The 12179-nt window shown below is 47.1% G+C and overlaps 2 protein-coding genes across 5 annotated transcripts in view; one reads left to right on the forward strand and one right to left on the reverse strand.

Annotated features, from left to right (window-relative positions):
• DDAH1 (dimethylarginine dimethylaminohydrolase 1) overlaps window positions 1–4876 on the reverse strand; it is a 131772-nt gene extending 126896 nt beyond the window's left edge. For 2 of the 4 annotated variants that reach the window (XM_083511242.1, XM_083511241.1), the window contains exon 1: window positions 4029–4173. The gene's annotated coding sequence lies outside the window, so the exon portion shown is untranslated. Of the gene's footprint in view, window positions 1–4028; window positions 4351–4783 lie in introns of those variants that run through there. The other 2 variants (XM_083511240.1, XM_083511239.1) reach the window with 2 other exon arrangements.
• Window positions 4877–6378: 1502 nt separating this feature from the next.
• On the forward strand, window positions 6379–9610 carry CCN1 (cellular communication network factor 1). Its single transcript, XM_083509945.1, has 5 exons — window positions 6379–6852; window positions 7212–7428; window positions 7813–8160; window positions 8364–8566; window positions 8685–9610. Exons 1-5 carry the CDS (start codon window positions 6790–6792, stop codon window positions 8982–8984), a joined length of 1131 nt encoding a protein of 376 aa, XP_083366071.1. The 5' UTR covers window positions 6379–6789; the 3' UTR covers window positions 8985–9610.
• The last annotated feature ends 2569 nt before the right edge of the window (window positions 9611–12179 follow it).

A 12179-nucleotide genomic window follows, 5' to 3' on the forward strand; every position in this document is an offset into this window, starting at 1 on the left:
AAGCAAAGAGGCAAGAAGTGACTGGGCTCATGGGAGATAAATGTAGGAATAGATGGGAGAAGGATTGAGGAAGAAGAAACGTTGATGGAGATCGCCCACTGCCTCAGGATAACAAGGCCCGGGATGTGGAAGAGAAGAAGAGCCACCCCTCCAACTGATTGGTTCCTACAATTGCAGATCCTGCCCCTCTCACAATTCAGTGAAGCAGTATTTGCTCCATTGATCAAGGAGAATATTGAAGGGCTGGTCTTGAATTCACCATGCATGGCCTGTGGCGGCACCTGTAGTTGCAGCTAAATCGCCTCAGGAACCACTGCTATAGAAGCCCTGGCATATGCTTACAATACACGAATGCAAGGCTTTTCCTCGGGCAGAAATGTTCAGATCAAAACAGAATGCAATTGGTTGTGTTCAACATTGCCTCCTGTCTGGGAGGAATTGTACGGCTTTCGTTTAGAAACAAACAGAATCATTCCAGTCTTCTTTTACACTCTTTCCCTCTGTGGGACAAACCCCCTTAATGACATAACGGCAATCAGCAATCTTGAAGGAAAATATATATACATATATGCTATCCTAATGTGTGTCTAGAGAGAAGCAGATTCATTCTCTAAGGTACAGACTGCAGAAAAGACTGCAACAGAAAAGCATCTGAGAAATGCTCACAGGGAAATCTGAATTCAAAAGTCATTCACGTAGCTGCGGGATTCAACTCCTTAAAATTCAGCTCAGGACTGTAAAATGGCACGAATTCGCCCCTGCTTTAGAGGCTCCCAATGGGACCGTGTGAAGTGTGTGGGTTTGATATCACATTTACTGGGATAGAGCCAGGGGGCAAACCAAGAGGGAAAGAAATTATGAGCTCTCTTAGGGGAAGAAAATATGTGGGAATAGTTTTGGTAAGGTGAGCTTTATCAGTTTTATCTTGTCTTTCCTTTCGCTCTCATCCCATCCTGCTGCCATGTAAAGGATTCTCCTGGAAGGGTGCCCTTAGACCTGGACCTCCCAGGAGTTCCTTTGGTGTAAGGGATGCTTGAATGATCATTGACTAGGGTGAAAACCAACCCTGCCAGGTAATATGGCCACCAAACCTGTAGCTCCGCAAGCTGAGCCAGGGGAAACTCAGGCTGTTATCTTGACATCCTTGGGATTCACAAAAACAGGAGCCAAACAGTCCCATTCATTGTCTTTTGAGCTGCAAGCCCACACACTTTATCCAGTCGCCTGGAGCCAAGCATCCAGATTCAGAGCCAAGTTTACGCCAAGAAGCCACAGCAGCGAAAATGCAATGCTTCATTAAGGAGGTTATAAACCCAGGAATAAGAAAGGGCAATTGAAAAAGGGACAGCAGTGTAGAGTTAATTTTGGGAAGTCAGGTACAGAATAGAAAATAACAGAACTAGATTGCTCCCACCCTAATACTAACTAATCATTAAGATTAGCTACTGAACCGACAAGCTGTATCCAGGCACATGTGGGTTTTGCAACTGGGGGCCTTCAAACCAAAGCCAGATACCATCTTTTATTACAAAAAGGCCTGTATTTCCTGTAGCCAATCAGGACCTAGGGACATATTTTCACAGCACTAGAGGGTCTATACCTTGGTGCACCATGCAGTCATTTCTGCAGTTACAGTGACCTTGACACAGTGTTGCAACAGATGCTCACAGGAGACAATATGAAACGAGTTAGCGCTACAATTCCAAGCACCCACAACAACCCACAGTTCCCAGGATACTCCGGGGAAAATGGATTGTGCAGACGTGGCAAAAGAGCATCGAAGGAAACCTTGAGGGTAGAGCGCCAGGCTAGCAGCTGTGGGCGAAAGGACCCATGTGCCACTGCGCACATAGGACTGCACTAGCTTCCGGGAACGCAGCTTCCCAGTTCTTAAGCAAATGAATAGGATGTGCAGGTAAGAGTCTCAGGCCAGACTTCAGTAAAAGGCTTGGAAAGTGCTGCTCTATGGATTGAACAGAGCCAACAAATAGATTGTGCTGGCAACCAAATGATCTAAGAGAGGTGCACCAAAGTGCCACAGAGAAAATGCTGGGGCCTACTCTCAGATTCTCTGCGGTTGGAAACAGGCCTTAGCACCCTCCGTAATATTGCAAGGCTTCCCCAGATGCACCTCTCAGGTTGGCCACAGCTTGGCCAGTGACCTTATCTATAGCGATGCTCCCATGCGCCTCCTCTTGGTCGCATGTGAAGCCAGTCTGGCAATTTTAGAATCTATGCCTTTTAAGTTAACCTTAAGAAAGGAAGTTAAACTACCACACTCCTAGCCACCCACCTCTGGCCAGTAAGGACTGCCAAATCCAGCCGAAGATGCCTGCATGGCTCATCTCTCCCTCTCCCCCCCACCGCAAGCATCCCCTGCCAAGGATGCCAACTTGAATAAAATATTCGGGGGGGGGGAGGCATCAGGTAATCCATCCTCCACATTAATTGATCACACACACACACACACAGCCTACTATTAACTTTGCCCCACCCTTCGAATATTTTATTGGGTGGGGTGAGTGAGGCAAAAGGACCTCGTCCTCTAAGAGTTGGTTCCTATGTCCCCTGCAGGAAGGGCCCCGGGGTACCAAGTCCTTAACCCGGTTTGCTGTTGGCTTAGCAAAGCGAGGCAGAGCGCACGCGGGGAGGATCTTCGACGGCGCGGAAGGGAGGAAAACCCCCTCTCTAGGAAAGGCTCGGAACACGTGCCCAGAGATTCCCGAGTGATCCGGATCTCTGGAACGCTGCAGGGTCAGCGACCCCAAATGAGCTCGCCTTGCTAAAAGGAGAGCCGGACGCGCCTTACGCCTACCCTTTTAGCTACATCATCGTCCTCCTCCTGCGGGGTGGGGGGTGGCTAGCGGATGACGACACTCCTCAAGACTTTCACCAAATATGGATCGGGGTTGGAAACCTCGGGAGTTTGTTTAGCTCGCGCCGGAAATCACTTTGGCAATTATCTCCTCTCTCTCTCTCCATCCACCCCTAGCCCCCACCTCTGCTACGTCGGTTTCCCAAAGCAAAGGCCAGGCAGCAAGGGAAGGGATCCGATCCCACCACCCCGGCTGCAGAGGGCAAAGGGAGAGAGGGGTGGGGTGGGGTGGGGTGAAACCCCACTCTCCCGAACAGTGACGAGGCAGCTTCCCTGGCTGCCCCACTCAGCACTTTCTGCCTGACATCCGACGAGGAGCAAATGGGAGGCGGCGCCACTACACACCTCGGCTCCTCTCCGACCCCCACGCACCCCTCCCATCGGTTACGACAGGCGTGGGTTTTTGATTTTTTTTGGGGGGGGGAGCCACGAGCTACTGAAACAAGTTTTCTCCCTTTCCGGTGAACAGTCACTGGGGAACGCAATCGTCGTTAACCCTGGACTCAATTCCTTTTTAGACAGATGGTTACCTCATATTGTCTTCTGATGGGGTGGGAATAGAGGGATGGAGAATTCCCTCCTGAAGGATGCACAAAAAGACAGGTCTTTTATACTACCCCAACCCCGTGTTTATTCCTCCTCCTTTTTTTTGAGGGGGGGGAGGTGTCTAGAGCTAGTCAGAAAATACTCCCATATTTGAAAGAGCCGGAAGGGACGATGAGAACCACCGAGAGTCCAACCCCCCTGCAATGTGGGGCTCGAACCCACAGCCTTGAGATTAAGAGCCTCATGCTGTACTAACTGAGCTACATGTGTAGTCCTTTAGTCGAAGGGGAGAGACAGGGAAACCGTATATGTGCGTGGAAACTGTTTCTGCAAGCTGGTGCTTCAACCCGCCCCCCCCCCCTCAGAGGACACAGGGCTCCATTATATTGGTTCTACCTCCCTGGCTGCAGAGACACCCAACCCCTTTTCCCTTGGAAAAAAAACACCTAACAACAACAGCCACTCTGTCATTTCTGAAGTTCCCTGCAGGATTTAACAAAGCTGCTTATTATTCCTCGAACATTGCCCCCAACTTCTCACTTAGACTCACACTCGCACCCCCACCCCACCCCCCTCCAATTAGGACCCAGGAGCAGCAACAACTTACCCTGGAAACACGCTCCCAGCCCCTCTGAAACGCCTCCCTGTGTGCGGACCCGGCGACGAGCCGTCTGGGTTTGCCCTGCTCCAAAGCAGCAGCGGGGCTGGCGAGGGGTCCGCTCCCCTCCCCGCCACGGGCCACCCTCTGTGCGTCGAATAGCGCATATAAGACACAACCCGTATGGCCATGGGAGGCGGCCAGGTCGATCACATTGCTTTCCCCCCCTTCGCATCGCCTTCAACAACCTCTCTCTCCCCCCCTACCCCCCGCCCCCCACTGCTACATGGTCTCTCTGCTTGGGAGCAGCACGTTTCTGTGGTTGGAAATCAGATGGCGCGGACGGAATCGATAGTTGCTTTATTAAAAGTTAAGCGCAGCAACAACCCCCCCTCTCCCCTCCCCAGGGGAATAAGATATCCAGCAAGGGATATTTCTTCTAAGTTATGTATTTGTCACTAACAGGCCAGCAAAGCCACAATGCAATTCCTCCTAAACCATAATAGGTAGATTGCGTGAAGGATGGGGGGAGGCGAGAGAAAAGGGGGGTGTAGAGAGAAGAAAAACACCCCACCAAGAATTCCGAAGAATTTCCTGCCCTGGGAACAAAAGTGAAGTCTATATTTAACAACATCTGAAGCTGTCAAGAATGCTTTGTGGTTGGGTAACAGTACAGAAAAATGTGGAAAATGCGGACTACTGCTCGACCAAATATGGAAATATTGTTACGTCTGGTGTCTGAATCGCCATCTGGAAATACTTACGGCGATGAAGGAGGGTTGAAAGACGCCACAACAGAAGCTAGGAACACCTCTGTGTCGTCGTCGTGCCCTCCACGATAATAATAAAAAAACCCCAAATCCTAAAACCAGAGAAGATGCATTAGGAAAGAAACTTAACCGAAGAGGAAAATACTATAAGCAAACAAACAAACCCCCAAAACCCATAAACAACAGGCTTGCAAAGGAAGGCGTGTTCTGAAGGCCCGCCATCGCTTTTAAATGACTTATTATGCGAGCCCACGTTCACCAAAGTGTTTGCCGTTCACGTAATTAAAGAGCCAAGAAGGAACTTTCGGATTTATTTATTTTTTTTACGTATTTTGAACAGAACGCCGTAGGTGTATTGCAATATATGGTTTATCATCTGTATAGCTTTCAAAACATCCTCCACATTATAGTAAAAAAAACAAAAAACAAAAACATCATTTGAATACTGCTAAGCCGGGACGTGCAGGGTAGGCGCTGTTTTATTCTAATTGCTTATCATTCCACGCTAGAGGGGAAGGTCACGGAGAGTTCATTGTTCCATAGGAACCACTTTCAATTTTGCTGTTATTGAAGCAGATTTCACACACACACACACACACACACAGAGCCCCCTTCAAGACGGACCAAGAATCAAGAATCATAAAAGGGACCTTTAAAAAGGTTGTGTGTGTGTGTGTGTTTTTACTCAGCGTCCCGAAATTCTTGCAGCAACATCCCAAGTTTAAAGATTATCGGCTTAAAAGGTAGAGAGAGAGATAAGAAAAGCCGAACCTTTTCCCTGAAAAGCTGGAAACATTTGCAGCGTGGAGGTCTGGCTAGCTGCTTTTCGAGCCATCGAAATGTGCCAATTAAACCCGGAAAAGTTAATTAATAGCTGCAGGGCGAGGGAGCTGCTGGAGACGACGTTCTGCTTGATATGACCTCAAATAGCGGAAACGGAGCTTCCGAGATCAAGGTAACCGAAGGTAAAAATAATAATCCATAACCCAAAAACTTAAGGGCACAAGAGGACCCCCCCCCCCGCTCCCTGGAACCGGTCCAAACAACGGGGAGTAATTTCTTTTCCCATGCCCCATTCAATAAAAATAAAAATAAAAATTTAAACGACGCAATCTGGGTCTTAGTTAAGGGATACACCTTTTCATCCCACTATTGGATCAAATCCGAATGTCTTAAGAAATTTGCATGCCTCTTCCCCCTCCCCCTCAACCCCCTCCCCTTTAATCTTCAATAGCATATAAGCTATTTAGCAAACACACCGGGACAATATGTCTAACGCGCTTGTTTCCTAGGCTGCAAATGGGGGAAGTTTCGGGGGTCGGGGGGGGGTCGGGGGGCAAAGAGAAGAAATCTTTATAGCCAAGCAAAATATTTTCACCACCCACCACCCACCCCAAAAAGAGAGAGGCGTGCGTGTTGCGATATTACAATCTATAACTCCGCGATTGTTTAAAAGCGTTGGAAAGGGGAGGGGAGGGAGAACCTGTTTTCTTGCTTGTGAGACGGCGAGGGGGAAAAAGTGCAGCTTAGACAGGGCGGAGCTTGGATGCAAACCGCGCCAAGGAAACATTCCTGAGATGCCTTACAATTCCTGGTGCTTTAGAATTCTGGAACGCTCAACGTCAGTGCAGCTGCAGCACGCGGCGCCTGCACACTATATAAGGCTGCTCCCTCTCGGAGCCTCCTCAGACGGCAAAGGGATCCCCGGGAAAGTGCGCGGCGCCACGAGCAGCGGGAGCCAAGAGAAAGCAGCCGGGTCCTCCTCTCCGCCTTCCCCGCAAGAGAAGCAAGGCGAGCCCCCGAGGCTTTCCAGGACTCGCGACTCTCTCTTTAAAACAAAAAAAAAAAAAAAAAAAGTCACCGCCACTTCGCTCAGACAAACACCGAGAAACTGTTTAGGTCCTACTTTCCCTCTCTCTCTCTCTGTCCAAGTTTGCTTCTGGCTGAAGAAGGGAGAAAAGAGACCAGAAATCCTTCGCCTTAAAAAAAGGGAACCGAAGATGAACTCTCAGAGAACCAGCTGTTTCGTCCTGGCTTTTGCACTCCTTCAGTTAGTAAACAGGGTAGGTGTGGACGTTTCTTTCTCATTTGCTGTGGATTCTTGCCTTCTCTGGTCTGCTGCGGACAGAAAGGTTTTTGGTTTGTTTTTTTTTAAAAATAAGATATAGTGTGGCTTTGGGGAGGCATATACTTAAGTTGGGAGAAGGCAGAGGCAGCCGGCACGCCTGTTGTGAGGGAAGCCAATGTATTCTTGCCAGTTCATAGAAATATAAGGAACTTGAGCTCTGAAGTGGCAATGATCAAAGGTGACGTGCCTGTGTTTTTGGTCTGCATTTATGGCAGGGAGGCCGACTGTTTCCTGCTTTGCTTAGTTGTACCTGTTTGTGTCTCACCAAACTTTTTATCCATTTCTCCTCCCCAGGTGCTTTCTTCTTCTTGCCCAGCTGCTTGCCAATGCCCCCTGGAGGTCCCCAGATGTGCCCCGGGAGTCGGTCTGGTCCTGGACGGCTGTGGATGTTGTAAAGTCTGTGCTAAACAGCTCAACGAGGACTGCAGCAAGACGCAGCCTTGCGATCACACCAAGGGACTGGAATGCAATTTCGGCGCCAGCTCCACAGCTCCGAAGGGGATCTGCAGAGGTAAAAAGCTTGTGGCTTTGGCTCCCTTTGAAATATATCTATATATATATTACCAACCAGTCCTTGTAGCGGTGAAGTTTAGTAATTTTCAGTCCATGTATGGTTATGCTTTGTTGTTGGTAGATTGGCAAAAGGGCATATGACTTCAACAGTCTGGAATGCAATTCACTATGTCTGGGCTGCACTAACAGCGCATAAGGAAAAGTGATTCCTGACTAACTTATTGTTCTAGCCTAGAGCTCTTGGGGATTGCAGGGAACTTTACCATAAATCGAATTTAACAGAGCAGAAAGAAAAAAAGGGGGGGGGGGAGAAACACACACCCTGCTTCAGCAGACTGAGCCCCCATTTACAACTCTCTCTCCTCTTTCCTAATCTTTGCAGCACAATCAGAAGGGAGACCCTGTGAGTACAACTCCAAAATCTACCAGAACGGAGAAAGTTTCCAGCCCAACTGCAAGCACCAGTGCACATGCATCGATGGAGCGGTTGGCTGTATCCCGCTGTGCCCCCAAGAACTCTCCCTTCCTAACTTGGGCTGCCCTAACCCAAGGCTAGTGAAAGTCCCTGGCCAGTGCTGTGAGGAATGGGTCTGTGATGACTCCAAAGATAACCTGGATGACCTGCAAGGTTTCATGGACAAAGAGTTTGGTCGGGATGCTTCCGAAGGAGAGCTAACCAGGAACAATGAGCTCATAGCCATCGTGAAAGGAGGGCTGAAAATGTTACCCGGTGAGTTTTAAGATGACCAGGGTCATGTTGTTCTTCTGCCAGGGAGGGGGAGGGGGGATTACCACTGGAAATTCTTTAGCGTGGGGGATTATCTGTCTACAGTGTTTTGCTATGCATGTTGATGAGAAGAGAAACAAAGAGCTCGTAAGAATGAGAAATTTATACTATTCTTTTCTCTCTCCCCATCCTTTCTATTTTTTTAGTCTTTGAATCTGAGCCACGCACTCACTTCTTTGAGAACCCGAAGTGCATTGTGCAGACAACCTCGTGGTCCCAGTGCTCAAAGACCTGTGGGATGGGCGTCTCCACCCGAGTCACCAACGATAATCCCGACTGCAGACTAGTCAAAGAGACCAGGATATGTGAAGTGAGACCCTGCGGACAACTGAGCTACGACTCCTTAAAGGTAAAAACAACACAGGCCCCTTTACTGTCCCACAACAATTCCCAGGTCGTTTTTGGGTGGAGGGAGCCTTTTGGCTGGAATTGCAACCTAACTTACGCTGTTGATCTCTTCCTTCCAGAAGGGGAAGAAATGCACAAAGACCAAGAAGTCCCAAGCGCCAGTCAAGTTCACTTACGCAGGTTGCTCCAGCGTAAAGAAGTACCGGCCCAAGTACTGCGGCTCATGCGTGGACAGCAGGTGCTGCACGCCTCAGCAGACCAGGACTGTCAAGATCCGTTTCCGCTGCGACGATGGAGAGACCTTCACTAAGAATGTCATGATGATCCAGTCTTGCAGATGCAACTACAACTGCCCCCATGCAAACGAGGCCTATCCTAATTACCGGCTATTCAATGACATCCACAAATTTAGGGACTAGGTTGTGATTTGTGCAGGCTTGAGCGGAAGGCTTGCTCCATTTTTTTATTTTTTTTTAAAGTAACAGTGGAGAAATGAACTCTTACGGAAGTGGTGCGTTTGTCCATTGGAGGGCAACACTGAGACACACAAAAAATGCACTGTGCAACTGGATACTAATGCAACAGTTTGAGCATACTTAAAGCTTCATAGTACTGGAGCAATCTTATTGCTTCATTTTGGAGCACTTTCATGATGACCGATTTCTGTTTGTAACTGATCTGTTTATACTTTGTCCGTCTGTTCCGGTTATGAAAACCTTCATTTTCTTACTGTTCAACATAATATCATGCTTTAGTTGTTGTTCCAAACTTTTGTTCGAGGTTACATTCCTTCCTATGGTGGGCACTTTTGGAGTCCTCGCCTATGGCAGCTATAGGCACCAGCTATATATTTCATACCCACAAACAGAAATCGGTTCTTTTTAAAGCTGAATATTTTATTTATCAAAATGTAGCTTTTTTGTTTTTTTGGAGGAAAAAAAATCCCTAATACTGGAATAAGTTGTAAATGATTTAATTTTATATTCAATGAATTAAGAGAATTTATTTATGAAATTAATCATTTAATAAAGAAATATTTACCTAATTTCATTTTTAATATGGTGTGTTGATTTAGGGAAGCAGGAGATGCTATGGAATTTTAGATGGCTATGGGAAGCAATTTCTAAGAAAAGTTAGTCTCACTAAACTTATTAGCACTAGAGGGCTTCCTTTCAACTAAACATGTTCAGCATTGGCTTTTGAGACTGCAGTCTTATACACACATATTACCTGGGAGTAAGTTCCATTGAACTCAGTGTGGTTTATAAATAGACATGTATAGCATTGCATTGTTAGACTTACTTTAGTTCTGCCATCATTTTACCAAAGAAGTTAGTAACTCTTGCTCGATTAAATTATACATATCTTTGTACTTGTAATCTTTAAACACAGCATTGTGCTTGTTCCAGGTCAGTTCTTAAGGATTCTAAATCAGATCATATACGGATTGTTAAGTACACCGTGAAGCCAAAGTATTTTTTCATTATTGATGGCATTTCTCTAAAATGCAACTCACTCTGCAGCTAAATAGGTTGTTGCTAGTGCTTTTAAGGATTCCTACTGCTGCTGCTTCTTGCAGATGAATACATTTCTTTGTTTGTGGGGGAAAGGTTTCCTTCAGTCTGCAGGAGGTAGTTTGCTTTCACTAAATTCAAACTTAAATGAGCTTGAAGCAATTACTTGTGTTAATCCTAAATAACATGGTGATTAAAAGTAAACATGTTGTTAAAAAGGAAAAGAATGCTAGGAATTCATAGTATTTTTCCAGCAGGCCAAGAACTAGCCTCTCCTTTTGCCTCTGCTTCTCTCCCCACCCCCCTACAATGTAACATCGAAGAGAGAGTAAAGGAAGCAGAACTATTCAAAACGAACAGAAAGTGCAAACTTATATTTACTGGTAAGTCTCAACTGAGTTCAATGAGGCTTCCTCCCAAGGAAGTGGATCTAGGTGCGTAGCCAAAGTCTTAACAATATCAGTCCTATTTTCTGGTGTTCAGAGTGCTTCACAGTCCATAATTTATCAATCCTCAACAATCCAGCAACAAAGCTAATTTATATTTCCATTCATAGTTAGGCGGCTTAGAGCTGATGGACTGGGACTCGTGCAAGGCCATTCGGCGAGCAGAGCTCACACAAATGCTATATACCTAGTCTTAAATTGGGCCAAATTGGCATTAAGAGGCTCTTAATCTCAGGGTTGTGGGTTCAAGTCCCACGCCGGGTGAAAGATTCCTGCATTGCATGCCCCTTCCGACTCTACAATTCTTTGGAAACTCTTTGGCTCAAAGCTGTATCATCCTTTCGGTTTCTGATGTTCAGCTACGAGTGCTGATGCCTCGATGCAGCCAAATGGTACCACCCACATACAAGTGGGAAGTAGAGTAGCAGGCTTGGGTGAACCTTGAAGTTTACTGAAACACACACACACACAGAGAGAGAGAGAGAGAGAGAGAGAGAGAGAGAGAGAGCACGCCAGGTATTCAAAAGCAAACAAACTAGAAGGTGGGAAAACCCCAAAGCAGCTGTTGGGGGCAGGGTTGTATAAAAATGTCCGGTAGGAGGGGAAATAGAAGAGAACATTCTGAAGAATGGCATGGCTGGCTGACTGGAATGCTGGACTGGAATGCATTCCACACTAACACTTTCCTGAAGGGCCCACTTGTTCATATTTCTCCTCGCACCTACGTTATAGAAAACTCTGCTAAAAGGGATTCAATGGCTGCTTTTAGATCCAGCCAGGTGGAGACACTTTCCCAAGGGATTATAAGAGCACCATGTGCAGCCTCAACACACCCACTGCTAATCATCCATTTTGTAGGTCTACGGTCATGCCTTGAGGGTTTGAGGTCCTGACTGGTTGGTTAGCTCCTAGATGGCTTTAAAGCGGGGGGGAGGAGACGAGACAAATTCATGGACAACAGAGCTACCAATGGTTATTATTAGCCATGGCAGCTAAATTAAACCTTCCCGTACGGAGGTAGCATACCTGTGAACACCAGGCATTCAGGAAGCACAGTAAGGAAAGACTTTTGTTTGTTTGCGGCATTTCTGAGTCTCCCCGGAGCCAGGGCTCTCTGGGTGATGTACACAACCTTCCTTAAAAGCTTCCAGATGCATTTTACTGTTCTCTTTTGGAAATGAGCTGTCCTGATTTGCCAAGACAGGTCTTGTGAGTCTATATGTTACAAGAGGCTCTTTAGGTGGAGCAATTGTTAAACACAAGGCTGGTGTCAACAGTTTGGCACGGCTGGGCATCTGCCAAGGCCCATGGCGAAGTGGGGAGGCCCACTGCCAATTCCTGGAGCCTCCTGCTCTTGCTGCTCTAACTACCTGTTCACCTGCACTTTCTAAGTGAACAATCAGGGAGAGGAATGATGAGAAGAAAAATAAATATTTGCTTGCCTTGTCCTCTTTTCTCTGGAAGGTGGGGCAGGCTGAGGCCAGAGGGAGATGTAGCAAATGGGCCGTAGTGACAAGGAACAGGTGGGAACATCAGTGGGAGGTCCACTGAGAGCATCTTGCCCTAAGGTGCCCCCAAAATAAAAGCGGTGTGGGTCATGCAAGCACTTCTTATATGAATAAGCCATCAGCTGAACACTGCAGGTTGATCAAGA

This window comes from Podarcis liolepis (genome assembly GCF_965112155.1).
Source record: "Podarcis liolepis genome assembly, chromosome: 6".
In the NCBI taxonomy this organism is placed as follows: Eukaryota; Metazoa; Chordata; class Lepidosauria; order Squamata; family Lacertidae; genus Podarcis; species Podarcis liolepis.